This window comes from Pipistrellus hanaki (assembly GCF_964339955.1).
Source record: "Pipistrellus hanaki genome assembly, chromosome: 8".
In the NCBI taxonomy this organism is placed as follows: domain Eukaryota; kingdom Metazoa; phylum Chordata; class Mammalia; order Chiroptera; family Vespertilionidae; genus Pipistrellus; species Pipistrellus hanaki.
This window is the reverse complement of record NC_140510.1, coordinates 55,077,158-55,101,270: the sequence shown is the minus strand read 5'-3', so window position 1 is coordinate 55,101,270 and position 24,113 is coordinate 55,077,158. Positions and strand designations below refer to the sequence as shown.

Here is a 24,113-nt window from a genome sequence, read left to right as displayed (position 1 = left end):
TGACTCTAACCTTTCCCAGAGTGCTGGGTACTGTGTGGATACACTGGCGGGTTCACTAAGTGTCATAGCTGGAACTCAGGCACCCACATGCCACACATTTGCAGGGGAAATGGCAGAATGTTCTCAATGAAGCAGTAAACTTATCAATTTCATCAACTCTCAACCCTGAACACACGCCCATCCCGTGGAGAAGCTAGAGGCTGTATGAGCAGTTCTGCTGCTGACCCAAGCCTGGCTGCTCTCTGCAGGAGCACCAGTTTTCCTCAGAAGCACTGCCAGAAAACCACTGTGTACACTGAGTGAATAGGACTTCCTCAAAAATAAACCAAGTGAGCTGTCACCTCAGGGAAAGTGGTACTCAGTGGTAGCCGTTAGCGCTAAGATCTGAGTGCTCAAGTAAAAATAAGTCTACGTTCGGGGAACCTGGATGACCACTCCTCCTGGCACTCAGAAAACAGCGTTGAGTGCTGACTGTGTAGGGAGATGGGCAAGGCTGGGAAGACTTACATCACCCAATGAGCCCGTATTTCCAAGTGACCAGAGTTACCCATGTCACGTGCAGATACAGGATCTATTCAATGTGTGAGACAGGCCAATGGATTTTCAGGTGCCACATTGCAACTAAATTCAAGAGACTTCCACTTGCTAAATTTTGGTGCAGCATCAAAGAATATCCACAATTACCTCAAAAAGCTACTAAGATATCTCCTTTCCACAATTCCGTGTCTGTGTGATATCGACTTTCTTCAGGTACTTCAACCAAAACAGCATATAACCAGAGAGCACACAGAAGTAGCTATGAGAACCCAGCTGACCTCCTGAGCCAGACAGATATTTATAAATATTTTTGAAGTTTCTCGGCTTCATCTCTAATATGGTCCATGCTGATGACACAACTTATACACACAAAAGTTTTTGGGATGCTCCAATACTTCCTAAGACTATAGTGCTTGAGGACCCATACCTTTGGGGACAGCTACATGATATGTTTATACAGATGTAGGAAATGTTCCTCTTGATTCACAGCTGTTGACAGAACAAAGTCCCCTCTTTGTGCCTCACTGTGCCTGTCTAGAGGGGGAGTCACATGGCTATTTTCTCCCCTCCGCCGAGTCCCCCACCCCCAGAAATGTCCAGGCAGGTTTCCTGCTAGGAGCCCATCTCTGCTGTGTGCTCACTGACCTTCAACTCCCCCGTGGCCACCTTGAAGACCAGCTCCACCACACAGCCCACAGCCAGGCGGGCTGCCCCCGATGAGTGCACCTCGTTCCATATGGTGTCACTGTCCACCTGTGGAAACAACACCAACAGTGAGACCCGTGCCGTGGGCTCTTGTCCCAGAGCCTGTCTCTTACTCACCAATTACAGAACATGCCTTACCTTTTGCCAAAGACATGCCTTACCTTTTGCCAAAAATCCTAAGCAAGAAAAGAACAGTGCCTGCACCAACACTAGTGTGTCTGTGTTTGCCCCTGCTGGAGTGTCCCTGTATTCTCAGCTGCTCCGACTCACTCAAAGCTGAGTACAGATGTCAAGGTTGCCTAGTCAGTTCCTGTTTGTTTTTACTACAACTGCAGTTGAGTTAAACTAACAATTAGCAAAATGAAATGTGAGAAGAATTAGAGGTCTTTCCAAATTATTGCCTTATTTTGTGCAGAATTTAATTAGAAGCACCAAATACTTGATAAATTCTATAGGAATGGAGGCATGGAGTGGAGGTGAGGGGAGAGAGGGTCTCCTGGAATATCCAGGTGGACTTTGTGCCATGCTCTGCCCAGGTGAAGGCATGTCTGCCTGTTCACTGCCACTGTGTGCAGGTATATCAGAAATTTCTGGGTGTGTATTGGTTTATTTATTGAGGCATATTAGATTTTTTAAGGCTGGGAGGGAAGGAGACAGACTTAGGCCTCAGTTTTGTGAAGAGTGTCTCCTTGTAGAGCAGGGAAAGAGAGAGGCAGGATTAAGCACAAAGCCCTTGGGCGCTGTGCCCCACCCACATGTACCTTGGCAACATACACTGTATGCCCTATTTTGGGACACAGCCCAGTAAAGATGCTGAGAAGTTGTGCAGTAACATGATTGTTTATCTTTAATACAGCATCTGCAAGTCTAAATGAGGACCCTCCTCTCCAAACTCATCTCCTCCGAGCACTGATGCTTTGGACCCCAAAGACAGAGGCCCAGGCAGCTGCACACTGAGATGTTGCTGCCAAACCTGTGCCCACCCCTCCTGGCAGGTGTGTCCTGGTGCTGCACAGGCTCTTGCCCACCTGATTACAACACTGACTATTCATGTGGGTGGATGAACTTCTTTCAAGGAAGTCTTGAAGCTGTATCTTCAAAGCCAGATGCTTTAGAATAAAGTACATTTCTGAGGGGTTTGAGCCACTGTCTGATGAGTGCTACTTCTCGAGGGTTATTCTTTCCAATGACCAAACCTCTATGTTCTTTAAATAGTTTCCAAATGTCAAAGGAATGCTGTGCGCTTCCCCAACTCTCCCAGCTTTGATATTCAACTTCCAAAGCCCGGCTTCTGAGCTAGGGCACACTGCTTTGCTGTCCTCGGACGGGCTGTTCACACAACCATCTGCACCCAGCCCTGGCTGCAGAAACACCTCATAAAATCAAAGGTGACAGCCCTTGACTGACAGCCAGTGGGGGTAACCACCAGCTGCCTGTGCCTTCAGGAAGATGACACTTTCATGGGCAGGCCAGCCCAAGGCTGCTCCTCTAAGGACTGAAGGCAGTTTGGGCAAAACCACTCAGGCTATTTCTCTCTACAGGTAAAGATTTAGGCTTTAGGGCTAAGTAACTCAGTGCGGGGAGGGAGTGAATTCACACACTATGTACTTCGAAGGCCTCTGCTTTCCCACTGTCCACCCTGGGTCCTGTACCACCCTACCCAGAGCCAAGGACAGCCCCTAGCCCCACAGTGGGATACCAGGATCTTCCACTACTTCAAGGCTGGCCCTCCAGCTGCTGGCCACTCGACTGTGGAGAAGCCTGGGATGGTCAGCCCTCAGCCCCAAGTTCCAGAAGCATGAGGATCTGGGGAGGGAGTGCAGCCTGGACAAGTGGCCCCATCAGGAGGCAACCCTGCTTAGAGTGAGGCGGCAATGTGCCTGTTAATTCAGGGCAGGACCCACTGAACGCAAAGGTAAGAGTGGGTGGAGAAGACTTTGCACAGAGACTGGGGTGGAGAGCCGAGGCGGCCCTTTAGGAGTGCAGAGCATGGGCACAGCACTCAGCACCAGGGTCCACCAGGCAGGGGACTCACCAAGTCCTCACTAAGAGAAACCTACAAATAACGAGGAGGTGAGCAAAGCAATTTTTTACCTGGGTTGAAAAGAGGTAAATCATCTTAGCCTCTTTTAATACAGTTAAGGAAGAATGAGTTATACACCTAAATGCTAATTTAAAGCAACTCAGGAAAAAGGGAGCAGCTTCTCTTACTGCTTCATAATGTTCCCACCCACCCTTGGCCTCCTAAGGTCGGCTGTGCTTCCTGAAGCCTCTAGGGACTGGACCCTGGTGTTGGAAGGAGATGCTGAGGCCCAGAAGGACTGTGCTGCACCAGCGACTCAGTAATTATGGAAACAATGGAAAGAGAAACCCTGCAGTTCACACTCCTAATTAGCCCACAGGCGCCCCTCTACCAGCCCATGTGCTGGGACTTTTGTCCCTGAGCGTGGGAGCCTCTTGTGCCTGGGTGTGAGCTGGGCTCTGGTCCCTGAGCTGGGCTCTGGTCAGCCTGCGGTCAGGTCTGGACTCACACTGGGGAGGGGTATCTGGCTCAAGGTCCCACTCAGCTTTCAATTTGCAAATTGTAAGTCCTGCCTTGCCCCGTGCTAGCTGCAGGGCTGTGCGAATCCAAACCTTTTCAAGTCTGGCCAGAAATTTGCCCCGAATTAAGAGATTGCAGCCTACTTACAATTCAGAATAAAACAACTCTAGGAGGGCTTGGTGGTGGATGAATAAATGCGCTGATTCCCTTTCTGACGGGATAATTTTCAAAGCAGCGATTTTTGTAAAGACTCAGGAAGAAAACAATTTTGTCTCATTTCCATAACAGAATCCAGACCTTGGGCTTCACCCTGAGATCTGTAATTACACGCACACCCGCCGCTGCGCAGTTTCAGCCCGACAGCTTTGTTGTCCACTTGGTCATTTCCCGGGTCGCTGGGACCTCAGGGCCAGCAGATCGCCAGAAGGAGGCCTGGTCTCACTTTCAAACTGCAGCTCTGTTCTTGCCCCCACCCTCATCTAAGTGGGTGTGGGCCTGGAGTCCCTTCTTTATTAAAGAGGCTTTGGTTGGGGAGACCCCACCTTCTCTGAACCGAGGGAGGCTGACACCCAGACCAGAAAGTCCTCCTATTCAGTGCCCACATTAAAACTCAGGCCCTCATAAGTGTCCCCCTGACCCGATCTGATCTGCTTAAAAGCATGTCAGAGTTAGAAAAGCAGCGAACACACCAAACTGGCAGCTTCTGGAACTTCAATGGCCCCTAAACATCAGGCTTCTGCAGTCTGAGCTTCATTGGGGCCTGGATTTGGACATCAGGGCAACCAGGGTTTTCACCACCTGAATCGGAACGAGCAAACTTTGCTCTGCAGCAAGGAGACCAGCCTGCACACCCGATCCCGTTTCCTAAGGCAAGCCACGGTGCCAGACGACCCTCCCCAGGAAGGTGCCCGAGTCCAGCCATCAAATGCTCACAGGCTCATGGGGCCTTTGAAGCCACACGTGTGAGCGGCAGGGCAGCCGGGCCGCCAGCCCGTTTATGGAAAACACCTGGCAGCCATTATCCACTCGGCAGAGAGCGAGGCGGCGGTTTCTGTGACCACTGGGACGCTGAGAACAAACAGGACATTATTTACACATTAAAGAAATACTTACCCCGACACCGCCACAGGGCAGCCTGACAAACATGGACGTCAGTGAGCCTGCAGGAGAAGGAGAGCCAAGGTCAGAGGGCCAAGGTCACAGGGCGCCTGGCTGAACTGAGCCCAGAGTAGGCTCTGAAAATGCTGTAGGTTCCTGAAAGGCGTGGGTACCATCATACATCCCCAACTGAGGGCAACCTAGTTTCAAAGATAGAACTATACCCCCTACGCTGGGGTGGCACCTGGTGGGCAGTGGGTCCTGGGACCTTTCTCAAGGCAGGAATGGCACCCACGGGTGGGCTTTGCTTCCAGCCAGAGCTTATGCACCTTGCATGGCAAAGCCCCATGCTCCTGAAGGCTGTGTCTGAGCAAACCTCAGTCATCTGATCTGACCTGGCTCCATGGTGAGCCTCATTGTCGCCCTAATGTTGGGTTAAGTTCCAAGAACAGATCTGGATCCAAAGAGAGCCTCACTGATGGCCCTAACGCTGGGTTAAGTCCCAAGGCCCCAGCAGCCCCCCTCACCCCCAAGCTGTAAACAGGGAAAGGAGCTGGAATACAATGAGCCCTTCAGACACAGGGATCTTTCAAGAATGTGAATAAAGACAGACCCACACCCACTGACAAATGTTTGACGTTCACTTGGATGGTGCATGAAGTTGCCTCCTGGAAAAGCCTGTCCAGCTCCAGCACACAGGAGCAAGCCTCCCCAGCCCTTCCCAGGTCACCACCATCAGAAGACGAACCCCCCCCCCCCGCCCCGACTTCCAGGAACACCTAGGAGGGTGACTGACCAGCCCCCTCGAGTCCACAGTACACTGCAGCCCAGCCAAGCTGTCCCTGCACATCGCTACACAGGTCTTGCACGGGACTCAGGAATTTGTGGATTCAATTAGAAGAGGAAGAGAAGCCACCCAGCAGTGTTTAAACACCTAATTAGGGTTAAGTTAATACCTGAGATAATCACCAGCTATTACCATGTCTGGGACACGCAGACTGACGGCAGTGGCGTGTCCTGGTGAGAACAACCCTGAGATTAAAGTAGATCCCAAGTGGTGAGAAGGAAACCAATCAGGTGTTCTCATAGCCATGTGAACAGATTTTAAAACCAAAAGTTTAGCAGAAAAGCCAAAGTAGAGTGATTTATAATATCATGGGTGCAAACAGCATACTCTTGACCTTGCCCTGTGACTAGAGACCTCCCTGTGGCTGGAGTTGGGGTGACTGGTTCGAGTTGTGGCAGCAGGACCACAGGCCCCTCTCCCAAAAGGAGGAGAACACTCCAGGCAGCGAGACCTGCGCTGAAGCAGCGACATTTCCTGGAGGACCCTGGAGGCTCTGGGGATTGGGCACTGCTAGTCACGCTATGTGGCTGTCTTTTGCATGTAGTCTTCTTGATCAGTTCCTCCTGCTGAGGCCACTTGCCCTCTCCCCACTGTCCACTGTCCTCATCTCTTAAGGCTCCTTTCTTCCAAACCCTTCCTGGCCCCAGGCTAGCTGTCCTTTCCTCTGGCCTTGAATGCTGGCTCGTTTCTGGAGATGCTCCGCTCTTCTCTGCACCACAGCTCTAGCTCCCAGCCCTCCAGAAGCTATGTGTCCCTCCAGAGCCTTTGTCCCCTAACTTGGCTCAGACTTCCCTGCCCTCTGCCTAAGTCCCTCTCCATGACAATGGGATAAGGGGCCTGTGCACCCCAAACATCCCCCAGAGCTGAGAGACACAACTGCCTTTTTGGGGTGAGTAGCAGGATCATTCACATGAAGGGTGTACATGATGTACATAAACATCCTGTGACTGAGACGACATCCACACCCTCCTCCATGGGGACCAGGAACCTCTCTCCTGCTCCTGGCCAATGGTCCCCACACTTTTACTTATGGTTCTACCTCCTATGTCGTATCTTAAACCACAAGAGCTGAGCTTTGAAAAACCAAGTAGCAAGAACAAAGTAGAGAACAAAAGTGCCTCTGTGGGGTGACAGCTCTCAGGCCATGACAGTGGAGGGAATCTTTGGTCCACACCTGACATCAGCTTTCCCAGGGCTCACAGTGCATCAGGGGGAACAGGGTTCAGGACAGCAGAGCATAGGGCAGAGCTTGGACCAGGCTCCTTGCAGGCGAGGGTAGGCAGCAGGCTGGGAGCTCAAGCATCTAACCTCTGCTGTCTCAGATGCTATGAAACCAGTGGTTTCCACACCATTTCCTACATGGACACAACTAAGACTTAGAACCCCACTAGATACACAGGGTGAAAACTCCTCCTCCAGCACCTCACCTTAGAACTGGACGCAAGCCCTACAGAGAAGGGCTCTCCCTGCCTGGCTGCCCGGGAAGAGACTGGTGGGTGACACTCACTGTCTTAGCCACAGCCTCCCGGGCCAAGGATGGGACCTCCTCCTGTGACCAGGCACAGAGCCGCCTTGAGTGAGCACAGGGCTGGAAACAGCCTCGGGCAGTAAAGTTAGGAAGGCCTCGGAATACCTAGACGTTTCTTACTGTCCAGTTTCTGCCTGTTGAGGGGGTTCGTGCCGTAGAGCAGGGTATGTGCCTCTGAATGCACGGTCTGCAGCTCCTCCAGGGTGGCCTTCCGTCCTCGGATACACTGTGGGGACACAATGGGAGAGGTCGCTCATATTGCCCGAGTGGTCTCAGGTTCAAGAGAAAACCATCACCCAAAGGAAACTGAACTGTGTACGTGCAGGAGCAGAAGTTATTTGGTTACTGCAGAATACAAAACAAACCTCACCTACACAATGTTTCTTAAGTTTCCAGGGATGGCTTACTTTAATTGTAACTGAAAAAAATGTTTAAAAAGACAATTCCAGCCTTCAATGCTTTAACCTTCACTGTCACCAAATTACTATTCTATTTCCCCACTGCCAAGGTCTGGACTCAAAGCAGAGAGGACTTGCCAAGGGCAGTGGGGCTGCCTCCTGAGTTCTCCCTGAGAGGAGGCTGGGGCACGCGTCCCCGAGCACTACCCTGTGCCGGAAAGAAGTGACCTTCCAGGGAGCCCAGAGAAACCTGAATCGGCCTTGGATCTCCATCCACGCCTCTTCATCTGTATTTTTCTTTGGTTTGGGAATTATCCAAATCAGTGCTGTTTTCAGATTTCCCCAAAAAATTAACATAAAATTACTATTCGTTAGTTGAGTTACATTTACTTGACCTTATAGCGGGAGGGGTTGGTTTATGAGATGAGATTAAATTGACACTTTACACTACAGTGGCTTTCTGGGAGTCCCCGGGAGTCCCCGGTGGTGGTGGTCTGGGGACACCCTGGGCTGCCAGATAGCGTGACACTCCTGAGCAAAGAGGCAGGCCAGCAGCTTCTCCTGCTCCTGAAGCCTCTGGGGTGATCTGGAACTCCTCAGAATAGGGCAGCTTCTCCAGAGACCGTGCTGTAGCAGAAGGTAAAAGCAGAGGGAGCTGGCTACAAGCTGCCTGTGGCTGTCTCATTGCTGGCACAGCCTCAGCGTGGAAGGGAGTGAGCTCCCAGGAAAGATCCACTCACTCATCTTTCAGCACCATTGCAAGTCCGACACAGCAGAGGAGCCCACCCAATGGACACCCCCACAGTCATCTGAGGGGCCCTGACTAGGACACCTGGGATCCCGGTAAGTCCCTTTAACTTCTCCTGTTGGAGGTCAACTCCTATAAACATGTCCCGTCCCAGACCATGTACTCTGCCATCCAGGGACTATGCTGGGAGCCAGGTGTGAGGGGTGGTGACAGAAACCCTGTACTCCCTTGGGTTGAGTGACCACACATCACTCTGAGCTAGGAGGTGCAGTTCAAGGTGCACAGCCCACACAGGTCTCTGAATGAGTACTGCGTGGAGGCCACATGTTTCCACCCAGTCTCCTCTGGACCATTGTGCTGATTTAGATCTGACCCATGAACCACAGACCCCTCCCCTCCTTGGTACCCAAGTCCTGCAGGTCTGGGGACCCACTGCAGTCATTAGGGAGAACAGGTTGGTGCCCCCTATGGTGCCAAAGAAGATGGAAGAGGGTTGAAGCTTTACTCTTCTGTGTTTCATGTCTCACTCCACCTTGCCATATTGGCTTTCCTGGCTGAGAAACTACTGCAGAGGCCTCTGGCCTCCTTGACCCTCTTGGGGACGAGGAGGGAGGGACAGGAAGCTGGGCATGGGGATTTCAGATGCCCCAGCAGCCTTATGGAGAAGCAGGGCCAGGTGGTCTGCAGGAGGAACAGGTTACAGCTGTTTGCTGGGGCAATGCTGCCCCCTAGTGGTGAGCTCTGGCGACACAGAACAGGTGCCAAGCTCCATTTCTCACTAGTGGTCATGGTCTTCCCCAGTGGGCACTAGAGGAAAGGATTCTGGACCGGACCTTTGTGCCCCATTCCCCTCCAAAAATCATGTGAAAAACTGGAAAAGATGGGGAACTAAAGTTCCTAAACATCCAGTTTCTGGAGGAGGAGGAAGAGGAGCGGGACCCAAGGGGGGGACTTGAATGGGAAAGCGGGGGGCAGGAGGGGAGGACTTGAGTGGGGAAATGGGGGGACTTGAGTGGGAAAGTGAGACTTGGATGGGGAAGTGAGGGAATTTGCATGGGGAATGGGGGGTCTCAAGTAGGGAAGGGGGACTCAAATGAAGCAGTATGGGGATTTGAGTGGGGAAGTGAAGGGACTTGAGGGGGGCTCAACAGAGTCCTGGATGTGTTGGCTCTCTGCAACATGCCTGCCTCAGCTGTGGCCCATGTGGCCTGGGCTGTGATGCAGAGATATGGACAGTTTGTCATCAACTGCAGGGCCCTAGCTTCCCAGAGTCACTCTGCAGAGCAGCATGAGCCATCCATGTCCCATCCCTAGTGTTGTGGGATTTCCAATGTGTGGCAGACACAACAGGTCCCACTTAACGGGTACTTGGGGACTGGGACCATTGTCCTAAAGTTTCCTGGGATTTGGGTGCTGCCAACCCCTCCACAGACAGGACTGTGAGGTGTCCCTGAGCCTGGGCCTCTCCTCATGCACCCACTAATGGCAAGGCCTCCCCGGGAGCTATACTCCTTCATGACGCTGCACTCCAGGGCAGAGAGTGAGCTGGGTCACTCCGTGGAAACATTTTCCCCATCAGCAGGATGAACGAATGTCCTTCATGTTACTCAGCAGAGCCTTCCTGTCATTACTGGCTGGGGAACACTGCAGCCACGTGGGCAGAGACTGGAATCCCAGGCCCTGATGGGCCAGGAGGTGGGGGCCCTCCTTGTCTGAGAGCGAGACTGGCCTTCACTATCCAAGGCCGTGTGGAGACTGAGGACCAGCTGGAACCCTCTCACTCCACTCAGAGAGGGTGGGGGTGCTATGACCGTTAATCAAATTCCAACCAGACAAGACAGGACCAGACTGTGACTCAAATTTCCACACCATTCACAGCCTCGTGGGAACTAGGATTCTGAGGGATACTTCAAACCTGACACTTTCCACATACTGGGAGAAGCTTCAGGAATGTTAAGTGAGAGGACACTGAAGGAAAGCAAAAAGGCTCATTTCCTGCTGGAGGGCGGCCTGTGTGCATTCTGGGAGCTGATGGGAGAAGAGTCTCAGAATGTTTCCTCCAGGGCAGTGGTCGGCAAAGTTATTAGTCAACAGAGCCAAATATCAACAGTACAACGATTGAAATTTCTTTTTTGAGAGCCAAATTTTTTAAACTTAAACTACATAGGTAGGTACATTGTTATTAACTTAATTAGGGTACTCTTAAGCTGTTCTTTGCTAAAAACTCAAGGGGCCAAAGAGCCGAATGTGGCTCGCGAGCCACAGTTTGCGACCACTGCTCCAGGGGAATGACCAGATGGAAAATAAGAAGTTTCAGCAACAGTGTGCTGAGAGAGAGTGGAACAGCGTGTGATGAGGGTACAGGACAAAGGGTCACAGAGGGACCACGGGGTACAGAGACAGGGGGGTACAGGCGGATAGAGGGATGCAGGGGGACTGAATGCAGGTGGACCAGGGGATGCAGGGGATCAGCGGGTACAGGGGATTAGGGTGCAGGATAGAGGTGAGCCTTCCTTCAGGAGGCATTGGGCTTTTAGGAAAATAGCTCTGGGCATCTTCCAGAAGGCAGGCCTGAATATCCCACGCTGCCAGTCCTCATCATGGAAATGCTCACAGGCCCCTTTCCCGCAGGGTCCCACACTCCACACCAGATTCCTGCAGGCTGTGTGGGCCACCCTCTCTGCTGCTCTGGGCAGCCTTACCTCGCATTTCCCTCGAAGGCCAGTCTCCTGTAGCCGAGACCAGATGCTCTGGATCCTGCCGGCATGCTCGGGGTGGCTGTTGCTGTTCCCGCAGGTGCACTGGTGCTTCAGCATCAGTGTGTCGTACACCAGGCCTGCAGGGAGGCAGTGGCGAGACCCTCAGAGCAATAGGGGAGCTCGGCAGAAGGCTGCCCACCACCAGCCCAGAAAGCTACCATCTTGGTGGCAAACCACCACTTCCATAAAAGTGGACAGAGGCTCACATTATGACCCATCCTGCAGGGACGATTCATTAGAAAAATCAAAGCTCATCAGAACCCCTCAACTGCAGTTCAAAGAAACAAAAACCAAGGAGAGGTCAAGAAGGAACTGGGTAATGGCTTTGGTGCACATCTGCCCAGAATCAAGCCGACAACATCTCTGGGGTGTGTTACTCTGACTGTGACCAAGTACAGTGTGGTACCCTGCCCAGAATCAAGCTGACAAGACCTCTGGGGTGTGGTACCCTGCTGGGTGGGAGCAGGTAAAGGAAAAAGACATAAAAAGGAGGCCCACCCCAGGACTCCTATCTCCAGCATTAATGCTGTATGGCATTAATGTTGCAGAGGACCAGGGAGAGTTTCAGAAATGAGATTTTGCTCTAAATAGCCAAGTCTATCTGCCAGGAACCCACTTCTCTCCTAAGCAGTCCTAGTGGACTATACTGACTGAGGCTCCTAGGTTCAGAAAGACAAGGCATGGTCTCTGCTGTGAGCTGGGCTCCGGGCTCATCTTGGCCAGTGGCCAAGATCTGCTTCCTGCCAGGAAGAGCCACCTGCTGCTCACATGAACCTGTGGAGTCTCTGGTCTCCTTTCTGAGAAGCAATAATTTAATTTCTGGATAATCACTACTTAAGTTTTTCTCTGAATATAGACAATATCCTTCTAAGAACTGACAAAGAGAACGTAACCACACTTAGACATAACTGTGAAAAAACTAAGACTTTTTATAAGGTTTGAAGGATGAAACCATTCTGAATTTTGACATTTTTTTGTGTTAATAAATCATTGAAAATAAATATCAGATGAAAACAGTGTTAAGAGCAACCCTGGCTTCCTTCCGCCCCAGGCTGGTTAAGGCACACTCACGAGCCCAGTGCCTCAGACCTCAGTGGGTGCCTGGCTCAACCACCCAGTTCTCATTCCCGACTTGTGTGTGGAGCCTTTCAGGCAGAAACAAGGTTCCCGCCAGCAGATGTGTCCCCCGGCTCTGGCGTGGTGAGGTCGGGCAACACAGAACAGCCCAGTAGGAATTGTGACCACTGGCAACAAGGAGGACAGCAATGCGAAGTCCAGGGCCCTAGGTATAGGCTCAACTCAAGGAAGGGACAGAGGAGAAAGGGCAGGTTCAGTGTCCCTGCTGATGATGACAGGGAGGCGTCCAGTCTGCACACCACACTCATGCTGGCCTGGGATGGACCTTTTCCTGGAGACCAATGACTCTGGGATGCGAGGGTGGGCTTCTATGCCCAGGAGAAAGCTTCCAGGATCGTAGATGGAGGGCAGGAGATGGGAGCATCAGTGAGCCATCCATCTGTGCCCCCCCCCCCCCCCCCGCCCACACACACACCCTCTACCCAGTGAAAGAGGTTGGCCCAAGTGTGAGGCTGCCCAGCCCTAGAAGCGGCCTGTCTCTGACAACTTGCCCTGAAGCACACCTCACAGACAGACGTCTGTCATATCCCTGCTAGGCAGCCTAGGCCCAACACCACCCCTACCCCGGCCCTCCCTGCTCATGTTACCTGTGGTGAACCTCGGTTTGCTGGGGGGCTCCTGCACAGACATGGGGAAGGTGGCAGATGCTGGGGAGGACTGTGCCCGGGACAGAGGCCGGTGGCCGCCGAAGGACACAGGAATGCCAGCGGCCTCCATGGAGGCCTGGTAGTTCCTCAGCTGGTGGATCCGCTGCTGTTCCAGCAGGAGCGCTTGCTAGGGGGAAACACATTTGTTGCTTCAAAGAAACCTCACCTCCCTAAGGGCTCTGCATGTCCTTTTCTCATGTATCATATCATTCATCCCTGTGCCCGCCCTCCCCTCCACCCGCTCACCATCGTGCCATGCACAGTGACACCTGGATAAACACTGGGGATGGCCACCAGATGCCCCAGCAGCCCTCCTGGTTAATTCTGTTGTTGTCTTGGTTTTGACCAAGAGCACTTGCTCTGCATGCCAGAAACCTGGGCTGAAGAGCCCACCGCAGAAGAGAAATGCTAACTCTACTTCATTTGACACCGTTTCCCTGTCATGGCCCCTCACTGTCCCACACCCTCACTTGAGGACAGGAATGACTGCTGAAGCAAGGAAGATGTGAGCCATCAGGTTCCTGACACCCAGGGCCCAAGCAGCTGGGGTGACAGGGCCGGGGGTGTGTGGCTGTGCCTCTGAGGAGGTAGAGACCTACATGGACAATCCCAGGACTCATAGCCATCTTTTAGGAAAAAACAAAACAAAAAACAAACAAAAAACAGAGTAGAAAGGGATGAATTAAACACATACATCCATGAAAAGGTTTTCTCCCCACAAAAATCCTGTTTCTGTGTGAGGAATGGCTTCTGTAAGAGCACAAATATAACCAGGACCCAAAGCCTAAAAGCCAGCAGGTCTCTGACCTCTCTCCCCCTCTGCACTGCTGGCCAGTGGATATGAAGGAGGACTCTGGAAGGGGCTGTGGAGGCTGCTGGGACAGAGGGGCTAACCCACGGCTGCAGTGCAGGGAAAGTGCTAGTCTGTGGAACATGGGGCCACTCAGCCAGGGCCTGAGGAAGACAGACCCCGATGGGATGCTGTGGACAGGCTGAGGTGCGTGTCCTGTGGGAGGCAGAGTAGAGCCACAGGGAGCGAGGAGCAGGTATGACCCTGGGACCAGACCAGCCCTACCCAAGGAGCTGTTGATCCCTAGGGCCACTTTGGGACAGCAAAGGAAGGAAGGGTCCACATCCTACTTTATAGGCTGAGGTGCCAGAGAAAGCAGAGCCTGCCAAATCCTCTGCGAATAGTGCCTCAGTTTTCATGTATAAATCTTGTCATTCTGGAAGGTCTGTTTTCCTGGACCCTGGGGGGAGAGGCAGGCACACCGCAGGGTGGGGGAGAGGGGCGCGGGGCAGAGGAAGAGCCCTGAGATGCTGGGAGGACCTGAGCAGGAGGCTCCACTGGATTCACACCCAGCTTCACGGCCACCTACAACCAACCAGCCCTCTTCCCAGTACAGTTTTTCCAAAATCTCAGACACAATGTCTCACGTTTATATCTGCAAATTGCTACTTGCACCATTGAGTTTCCCTGATGAAGACTTCTGCTAATTATTCTCCAAAGAACATAGAAAATTAGTATTTTTAATGATTTCCTCAGGCTTGGAGTACAAGGCTATTTTTCATAAATAAATGCTGATGGCTTTATCATCTATATTTACCCTAAAAATTTACATAAGTACTTTCCAATCTCATTTCCGGTACTAATAACACATTGAATTTCAGTTATAATAAGAAACCTGCTTCCTTCATAACTCCAAGACCTACACAGACCAGGGAATGAAGGCCCATGGGGTCCTGTTGGCCAGGACAGCCAGCCAGGCACTCCTGCTGCTGGAGCTGCACAGCAGAAGACAAGGCTCCTTTGTTGGAACTTCTCTATTTTCATTAGTGCCATTTCCACTGCACTTTGCAGAGCAGTGGCTTAGTGCCTGGGTGCTTATAATGTGGCCTGAGAAATGCGAGATGGTCCCCCTCTGAATAAGAAAAAGGAAAAGCACTGTACAAGCAGGCAGCCACAGGGCCCCCCATGAAACCCAGAAGGGGTGAAGAGTGTGGCCTGCCGCCCACCCAGAGGCCCCTAGAGAAATCTAAGGTCCTGTGTGTAACAGGTGACTCTTTCCCAGTGCTGCTGGGGGAGCTGCGGAGGGCCACATGCCTGGGCTGTCAGAGATGAGTGGCGCACAACTGGATGGCCAGAACATCTAGTGGAGAGAAGGGCGGGGACGAGCCAGGGCCTGCACCCTGGACAGAGCTCTGTTGCTGGAGGACAAGATCCAACTCACCTCGAGAGCGCCCCTTGGCTCGCACATCTGGCTCATTAGGAGTAAGCAACCTCCTTGGTGGCACTTGGGCCTCTTAACACGAGGTTCTGACTCGCTGCCTGCCTGGTTGACCTAGTGTTCTGTTGATTTGGCAGTTTTATTTTTACTGTAAATAAATCATTCATATATCCACTAGTCTCTTGTGAGTTTGGTTACTGTGTGCCAGTGCCCAGAACCCTTCCTGGCTCTGGGCACCTGGCTGACACTACTTTTCTGGATCTGCGAGGCTGGCCACTGCTGCCTCCTCAGGCCCCAAAGGACCTGTCTACCTTTTTGATCAACTAAAACATTAATCTTCCTCCGCAAACCTTTAGTGATTATGCTGAATCCTACTAACACTTGGCTTTATGTTTATCACAGCTTACAGACCTGAAAGAAAACCATCCCTAGGGAGTCTGGGCCAACTCTGGCTGGAAAGTGGGCGCATTGGACAAATGGCCAGTATGTCTGGATATAGCTAAGATAAACAGACATAGGCCCTCAGCCACCTCCCACACCACTAGGGAGTGATGGGTAAAGACCTGGGCTGGCAGGAGTGAAAGGAAGAGGCCCTTCAGTTTCCATTATCCACTGGAAACATGGGCTACTGTCTGAGGCCAGGCCTGTCCCTTGTCTCCTGCACCACCAGGCTCCAGTCCACTTTCCCTTCCTGTCCACCTTTCCTCACCCTGCCTGCCCTGCCCTCCTGGTCACCTGTCTGAAGAGCAGCTCTTGCTCTGTGGGCTGGCGCTGGCTGGGCTCCACTTCCCGCGATGGCTCTGTCTCCTCCTCATCACTCTCCAAGGGCTCCTGTTTCACCTGCACTCCAGCCAGCTCCTGGGCCTCCTTCTGCCCGGAGATCCGGTCCAGGTAAGGCTCCTCCAGGAGGGCCTGGTGCTCACGGAGCTCCTCCTCTGTCTCCTCGGGGTGGCTCTCAGGCTGCCGGGCTGGCTCGCTGGGTTTGGGGATAATCTACAGAGGTGAAGGGTGAAGTCAGAGTGACCCAAGGTGACTGAGGTCATCATAAAGGAAAGGTGCATCAAAAAGTCTTCATCTCAGAAACAAAGGGATAGAGGACTCTGGGGGTGAGTTAAGGCCAACAGGCACCAGGCTGGTCACCTATGCAGAATATGGGCGCTGTCCGCGGTGCTGAGAAGTAATACCAAATCCCCAGGCGGGGAAGGAGGCAGACCTGCAATTGATTTGTTTATGAAACTGTGTTTGTGCCAAGCAAAAGAACAGCAATGACAATCAGACATGTCAACCCACCTCTGCGCCTGGGTGAGAAGGGAAGAGACAATGTCCCCTCCTCCACTGCCACAACTGCTGAGAGAGACACTGCCTGCCTTCTTCCACCCTCAGCCCAATTATTCATCTGTCTGAGAAATCCCTTTTCTGTATCCATCCTAGTGTAACTGAGGTCCTGACCTGAAAGAGGACTGGGACTTGTTACCTGCATCTGCTCCTCCTCCTTCTGAGCTTCTCTGCCAGCTGACCAGGCCCTAGAGTCTCCAACCCGTCCCACTTTCTGCCCCCCACCCTCGGGCCTAAAAAGCTTCCATGTCATGAACTTTGACCTCCAGACCATAGTCATGAGAAGCTGTGTTTTCTGAAAGGGGGTTCACAACCCTGCCTGTGCCATAGGTAGGTCCTAACAGGTCAAACTGAGAATGGGGCACTGGGAGTGACACTTTGAATGGACCTCAGCCAGGCTGGGGTGAAAGGCCAGAGGAGGGGGTGGGTCCAGAAAGAGGAGTGCAAGGCTGCAACAGGGCTGACTCCTGGTGCAGGTATGGACAGAAGCTGGCTACTGCCTAGAAGGATGCAGCTGGCCAGGAAAGAAGGGCAGGGAATAGAACGGCTCAGAGAGGCTGAAATCCAAGTGCCACATGAGAAGGGGATCCAAGTAAGGGTTTAGGAGCCAGCTCAGGACTGGAGATGGCTGTCAGGGACAACTGAGCATTCAGGAAGTTGAAACTCGAGGGCAGAAGCACATGCAAGGCTCATGGAGGCTTGTACTGAGGCCAGCGAGTCCACACACACAAAGGGAAACACAGAGGCCAGGAGAGGAAGAGGGATCTGTCCATCCACTGCCCTGGGGAGGAAGACTAGAGGGCCCTGAGTACCTGCAGGCTCAGAGTCAGTTCTGGGGTGTTACGAGGAGGCATACAGGCCACATGCCGTGCTCCGAAATGCCATTCCACAAGCTCCATGAAGATGGCTATGGGAAGCATCTGCATCAAGTGTGGGGGAAACAGGAGGCTGTGACCTGAGGATGACCCCAAAGGGAGGTAATTTGTATGTTAGAGTAACCCAGGGCCTATTCTAGGCCACTTGGGAGGCCCAGGTCTGATGTGGGGAGTTTCTGAAGACACTGAGCTCTGGTCCCTCCCCAGGGAGGTCAGGGGAAAGTAAATGAGGCATGGAGAGCCCAGCCAGGGCCCCAGTGCTTGCCTGAGGAAGCTGGTTGAGAAAACAGAGATTAATACTAAAAAATTAAGAGAGTGGCCATGGGAACATGTACTCAGAGGACAGGATACTCCAATCCTGACTTTGTTCCAAAGTTTTCTTCTAAATTTCAAAACTAGAGAAAACTTTTTAAAATTATTAAGAAATCTCATATGCCCTTCTCCTATAGATGGATGGACATGGATACAGGCAGAGGTTGACCTCTCCTCCCCTGACCTATTTGAGGACTACCAGTGGCTGCGAGATGCAAGCCACGTGTCAGCATTCCTCTACCCTTCTCCACGGAACCCTGGGAATCACCCACTTCGGATTCTCACTGATAGTGACTGTCAACTGTGCTGTAGACCACACAAATATTCAAGTTCCCTCAGTTGTCCGGTAATGTCATTTATGGCCTTTTCTGTTCCAAATTGGGTCCAGCTACAGATCACATGTGTTTGGGTGACCTGTCCGAAGTTGCCATGTCTGAAGCATTCAAACTGTCTGTAAAGGGCCCCTGGATGTGGTGAGGGATCATCCCCTCTGGTATCTGGGCAGGTGCTGACATAGCTGGGCAGACTCCCTGTGGGCAGGTGGGCTTCCAGCTGTGGTCAGAGTGCTTCCTATGGACCGCACTCCATCCTTTCTGTCAATGCTGCTTTTGGGCTGAATGTTTAGTTTCACCAGTTCCAGTGAATGTCCTGGGCATCTTTCCAGCTGATGGGCTCTATGGAGTTTCCTCCTTCCTCCTGCAGCTTCACTCTTAGGGAGCCCCTGAGGCCACACCGCTTCCCCTATCCCCCCAGGCCTGGCAGGCATGGGGTGGGGCGAGGCTGCAGCCCTTGCAGGCAGATGGATGGGTGGCAGCTCTGGGTCATAGAAGGGGAGGAGAAAGGAGTTGGGAGATGGCAAAGGCCCAGCGGCAGCTCTTCCTGGAGAAGCTGGGCAGAGGGGACACAAAGCAGCCTGCTCACAGCAGACATCCAGGGCTTCCTCTGCCATCCTCTCAGCTTCCTTGGGAAATGAGGGCCTGCCAGGCCCTCCAGAGTAGTTAGGACATCCAGAGCTTCCTGGAGCTCACTTCACAAACTGAGTTTGGCCTGAGGACTGAGGGTGCCTAGGAGGGATGTTGCCAGAGCAGTGGCATGTGGCTTGCATCAGAAGCTTCCCTGTGTTGCAGGAGTGATGCAGGACTGTGTCCACTCAGCAGTGATGCAGGAGCTTGTGCGGCCAGCCTCCTTGGGCCGAGGCCACTGTCTGGCCCCCTGTCGCTGACATGCAGCTCTGCTTCCCACTGACCGCTGTGGCCAGGCCATAGGGCAGAGCCAGCAGCAGGAGGGGCAGTGGCAGGCAAACGTGCTGGAGGAAACACTGGCAGAGAATCGGCAGCAAACTGGACGAACAAGTTAGCTCTTTGTCTCCTAGTGGCCTTTGGACCTTAGGAGCCCTCATTTATCAATTACATGAAAACAAATGCAACTCCAAATTAGAGCAACACATTTTCTAAAAGCCAGACTGGAGTTCAGAGCCAAAGCCAACTGGTAAGCAGCCCATTTTTAAAGATTATTGGCCGTGCTCATAATTAGACAACACAAATAAACGAGATCCAGTTTTCATATTCAATATTGGGAAGGTCGGGTGAAAGGGAAACTCATCCAACCCAGCTCTACAGGATTTGGGCGCATGTGGAATTCAGCAACCACAGACAGAACTACTGTCACAGCAAAGCCAGCTTCTCCAATTGTCAAGGTGCCTTAAGAATTCTTTCCTGCCAAAACCAGTTTGGTCAGTGGATAGAGCATCGGGCTGCAGACTGAAGGGTAATGGGTTCGATTCCGGTCAAGGGCATGTACCTTGGTTGCGGGCATGTCCCCAGTAGGGGGTGTGCAGGAGGCAGCTGATCGATGACTCTCCCATTGATGTTTCTAACTATCTCTCCCCCTTCCTCTCTGTAAAAAAATCAATAAAATATATTTAAAAAAAAAAAAAAAAAGAATTCTTTCCTAACAGAGAAAAAGCACTTCTGCCCCTGTACCTGCTGCTCACCTTACACAGGCAGACCACACCTGAGGCCATTCTCAGATGCTCACAGACGCCCCACTCCCCTTTGATGGCAAACATTCTCCTAAAAGTCCCTTCACCCATTAAACACACTGCGTGCAAGGCCATGGGTATCCACAGTGAGGCTGGCACACAGCTGGACAGTAGCGCTGGGCACCCACAGGGAGGCCCACATACCGCTGGAGAGCAATGGTGATAGCCCCGGTGAACACAGCCAGCTCCTAGGTCCGTCTTTCCTGCTTCACAGGCTTTCTCAGCCAATGGGCCATTCTCTGGAAACCACAGCAGCCCCAGTGGGCTGCTGAAAGTGCAGCAATTGGGAAGGGCTGACCCCTCTCCAAGGGTGACATCCTTGAAGCAACTGCCCACCAAGGCTGAATGACAGCAGACCATGCATGGAAGGCCACCACCCGCATGCATAGGGCACAGGGCTGCAGGGAGGGAGCCCTGCCAGGCTCTGGGCTCTAGTGCCATCAGATAATGAGGTCTAGGAACCAGGATGAAGGGCAGAGACATCAGTGCCAGACGGTACCAGATACGAGATTGGCTCCCTGAGCGCCGCGAGAACAGTGTATAAACATGTCAGTCACCTGTCATTCCCACCATCAGTCAGTCATGTAGCAGAATCAGGGAGATTACCCAGTTTACAAGTCGCTCTGTTCAGGAACGTATCACCTATGAATAGGTGTTTCCTGTCTTCTGAGCTTCCTACCGTGACACTCAGATAATGACATAACAAAATGAAGAAGCCAAGCTGGCATCAGATGGAGAAATGTCAAGTTCCCACACAGTGAGGAGTCCCTTTCCTGTCCCATCAGAGACGGGCTCAGGGCCTGCCCACTGCTGACTGCTTTGTCCTGCCTGGCTGGGAGAGCCTGTGGGGTGGGGAATATGCGGGTGGGGTCCAAGCATATTCCCTAGTGCCTGGTGGGTAGAGGGGTCTGGGCTTGGCTGCCCTGCGCAGCTGGCCATTCAGGAGGAAACGCCCTCAGCCCTGTCAGGGCAAACACACTGGAGTGGACTGGGGCTATGTGGCTGCCACCTCCACCTGTGAACCCTGTGGGGGCTGAGCTGGACTCAGTGGAGGAGCAGCCCCAAAAGACATGATGGCATTTCAACAAGCAACTCTTGACAAAACCACACCAGTACCCGCTCTAGGCAGGCACTGTGCCAGGCACCTGGGTCCACCAGGGTACACAGATCACATCCTTGTGGGCTGACATGCCAGGAGGAAACAGAGTTAGGAATATGAAAGATGAGGAATGGGTATAGTCGCTGCAGACAGGAGGGTGGGCACCGTAACAGGATGGGGCTGGGAGGCAGTTCTAACTGGCATGGGGAACTCATGAGTGATGTTCGGGACAAGACTCAGAGGAGCAAACCTCGGGAGTGTGGAGTCTTCTTTGAAGACTAGTCTCCGTGCCCAAAACCCAACTGGGCTGGGAATGCTGGCTGACAGAGGAACAGGGCTGGCTGCACTTAGCGGCTCGGCCCCGGGGAGGTGGTCTTCTCTCCTCTTGCTCCATCTTCACACTCATGTGGACCCTTCCAGATCTTGTTTCTAATCCCCTCCCCTCCACTCTTTCATTCCTCAGGGAGGCAGAGACAAGCCTAACCGTGTGTAACGGGTGGAGGATCATTGACTGGGGTCTCCCTGAATGAGCGGATGCAACCAGGAAAGAGACACATTGAGAATCAAGTCTGTCCATCCCCAAATCTGTGAGTTCCCCTCAGAAACCACCAAAGCTGCCTTCTTTTACCTTACCCACTTCTGTCTTAGCAGCTTTGAGAGGTAACTCACATACCAGAGTTCACACTTTTGAACTGTGTAAGTCACTAGTCATTTATATTAACAGAGTTGTGCAACCATCGTGTCTCTTAGAACACTTTCAATCATTTCAGAAAGAAATGCCATTCCCACTGGCAGTCACCCCCCGCCACTTCCCACCCCGCCTAGGGTGCCCATCAATCACCAATCTGCCTGCCCGTCTGATGTTCTACCCACATCGAATCACACAACCTGTGGGCTTTTCTGTCCGGCTTCTCTCACTCAGCACTATGTTTTCAGGGCTGAGTGATGCACCAAGGCCTGTCTGTGCCCATTCTGTTTGACTGCCATCTGGGCTGTCCTGCTGTTGGTGTGCAAGCCCTTGTTTGGATGTATGTTGTCAACTCTCTTGGGTGCAGGCCTAGCAGTGGGCCTGCTGGGTCTAATGGCAACTCTGTTAACCTTTTGAGGAAATGCTGGACTGCCTTCCACAGGTTCATCTCATTCTTTCCTATTAAAATATGCTTTCTTTCAAATATTGGCATTTGAAAAACATTACTCAAAATTGCTTTTTCTATTTTACTCACTAAAGAGCAACAACACCCTTTCCCACCACTTCCTGCTGTGAGTGGTGCCGCCATGACTCTAGGGACTGTGCAGGTGTGCAGGCCTCTGTGAGCTGGCCTGGGGGTAGCCCCCTAGAGGATGTTATTCCAATGGACAAGTATACTGCAAGGGCAGAGTTACCCCAGACACGTGCTTCTGGGGACTTCGGGCCACTATAAAGTTGGGGACTTTCTGTTTAGTGTTTGCTTAAAGAAGATAATATGCTTGAGAAAAAAGTCTTGCCTGGCTGGCATGGCTAAGTGGCTGAGCACTGACCTATGGACTAGGTTCAATTCCCTATCAGGGCATATGCCCAGGTTGTAGGCTCGATCCCCAGTATGGGGAGTGCAGGAGGCAACCAATCAATAATTGTCTCATAATTGATGTTTCTATTTCTTTTCCCCTTCATCTATGAAATCAATAAAAACATATTTAAAAAGCAAAAAGTGTTGGCCGAGTGGAATTTGCCACGCAGTGATGCAAACACTTCACATACATAACACTGACCAGGGACTCGGGAATTGGCCCTGCCCACTTCTGTCATCCCCTGCACGAACAATTCCCCCAAATTCCAGCTGCACACAAGCCCATCCCTGCCGAGCGTGGGGAAGCTTGAGACCTACTATTTCTCCTGTGGCTCCTGGCTGTTCAAGGTCAGAAAGGGGCAGCTGCCAGATGGCAAAGCTGAGGAAAGAGCTAACAGACGTGAGGCCGCGAAGCGCACGGCACAGACCCACCTTGTTCATGTGCAGCTGCTGCTGCTGAAACTGTTGCTTGTGTTTCTCCAGAAACTGCTGGTGCTGCTGCTGGATGACCAGGTGCTGCAGGGCCTGGGCGTTCTGGGGCAGCGGAGCCGATTGTGTGCGCCCCAGTGGACGGTGCTGCCTCAGCTTGTGGATGGAGGGGGATACCCGGTCTGTGCCAACCAGAGACTGTGCGTGCAGGGGCAGGGCGCCCAGGCCTGAAAGATACCAGTCTGAAGATAACATGGAGGAAAATAGCAGAGGGGAAGAGGAAGAAGAGAGGAGGGGAGAAAGCTGTTGAGTGAATGACAGAGACACCATGAGCTGTAGCTGCCAGCCCAGGTGCCTCCTCCCTGGAGCCCACCGGGTGTGACTCCAGGCACATGCCAAGCATCCTGAGCTGTCACTTGGAGGGTACTGTCTCTGACACCGAGGTTAATGCCATCAACAGGCCTTCTGGCTATGTCTGCACTTGAATTTCAATTTAAATTGCAACCTCTCTGTGAACCAGGAAATTTACCATTTTTCCTTCTGTAGGCTTGTCCTCCATCTGGTCTTTCTTTTGCAAATTGTTGTTTAGGTTATTGACCATTTTTCCAAGGTTCTATGGGCAAAAAGGTCTAACAAACCCCTTCTCCTGCAACCTGGGTATGTCCCCCTGGCAACCTGAGGCAAACAAACACTAAACATTGCTCAGGCTGAAAATGACCCTGGGTCAAGGATGTCCGACCAGGAGAAATGGTAAATGAACTGAGCACACCATCTCCTGCTGCCTTGTTAGTGACCAGAAGGCTAAAATAACCCGCCAGGTACCCACACCTGCCCCGCTTGGCCTTCTTCTCACCTATTCACCTGCCGAGTCCTACCTCAGGTCTCAAGCAGCGATGGTTGTTTCCAGGAAGCCTTCCCTAAAGCTCACCTGCCCCAGCACCCAGCCTCCTGCACACACCCAACTACCAAGCTCTGGGGCCCATCTCCCAGGATCTGGCTGGTAGGACACACTGGTCTGAAAGTTCGGTTCGCCGGCCACTCAAGCATTGTGCTCAGCTGTGTGGCCAGACCAGGCAATGCCCATGGTTCTGTGTGGAGCTGCAGAAACAAGCCAGGACTCTGCAAACAGTTTCCTTCTCGCCTGGAAATGACCCCAATTTCCATGCACTGCCCCGGCTAGCTGCTCAAACTCAGCCTCTGGGAATACTGGGACTATGCTCTTTCCAAGAGTAATGATACTGTGTGCAGAAAGCCTAATAAAATGAAAACGTATGAGCCATAGGGCCTATGGGGAAGGGGAC

The 24,113-nt window shown here is 52.3% G+C and overlaps 1 protein-coding gene across 9 annotated transcripts in view; it reads right to left on the bottom strand.

The window, feature by feature from the left end:
- HDAC4 (histone deacetylase 4) overlaps nt 1-24,113 on the bottom strand; it is a 227,139-nt gene that overhangs the window by 26,568 nt on the left and 176,458 nt on the right. For 4 of the 9 annotated variants that reach the window (XM_084892687.1, XM_084892688.1, XM_084892689.1 and 1 more), the window contains 7 exons: nt 22,816-23,054; nt 15,910-16,167; nt 12,887-13,073; nt 11,106-11,239; nt 7,363-7,483; nt 4,898-4,944; nt 1,183-1,290 (listed from right to left, as the gene is read on the bottom strand). In XM_084892687.1, the coding sequence (XP_084748813.1) occupies nt 1,183-1,290; nt 4,898-4,944; nt 7,363-7,483; nt 11,106-11,239; nt 12,887-13,073; nt 15,910-16,167; nt 22,816-23,054 (1,094 nt within the window). The remainder of the gene's footprint in view (nt 1-1,182; nt 1,291-4,897; nt 4,945-7,362; nt 7,484-11,105; nt 11,240-12,886; nt 13,074-15,909; nt 16,168-22,815; nt 23,055-24,113) is intronic. The other 5 variants (XM_084892691.1, XM_084892685.1, XM_084892686.1 and 2 more) reach the window with 2 other exon arrangements.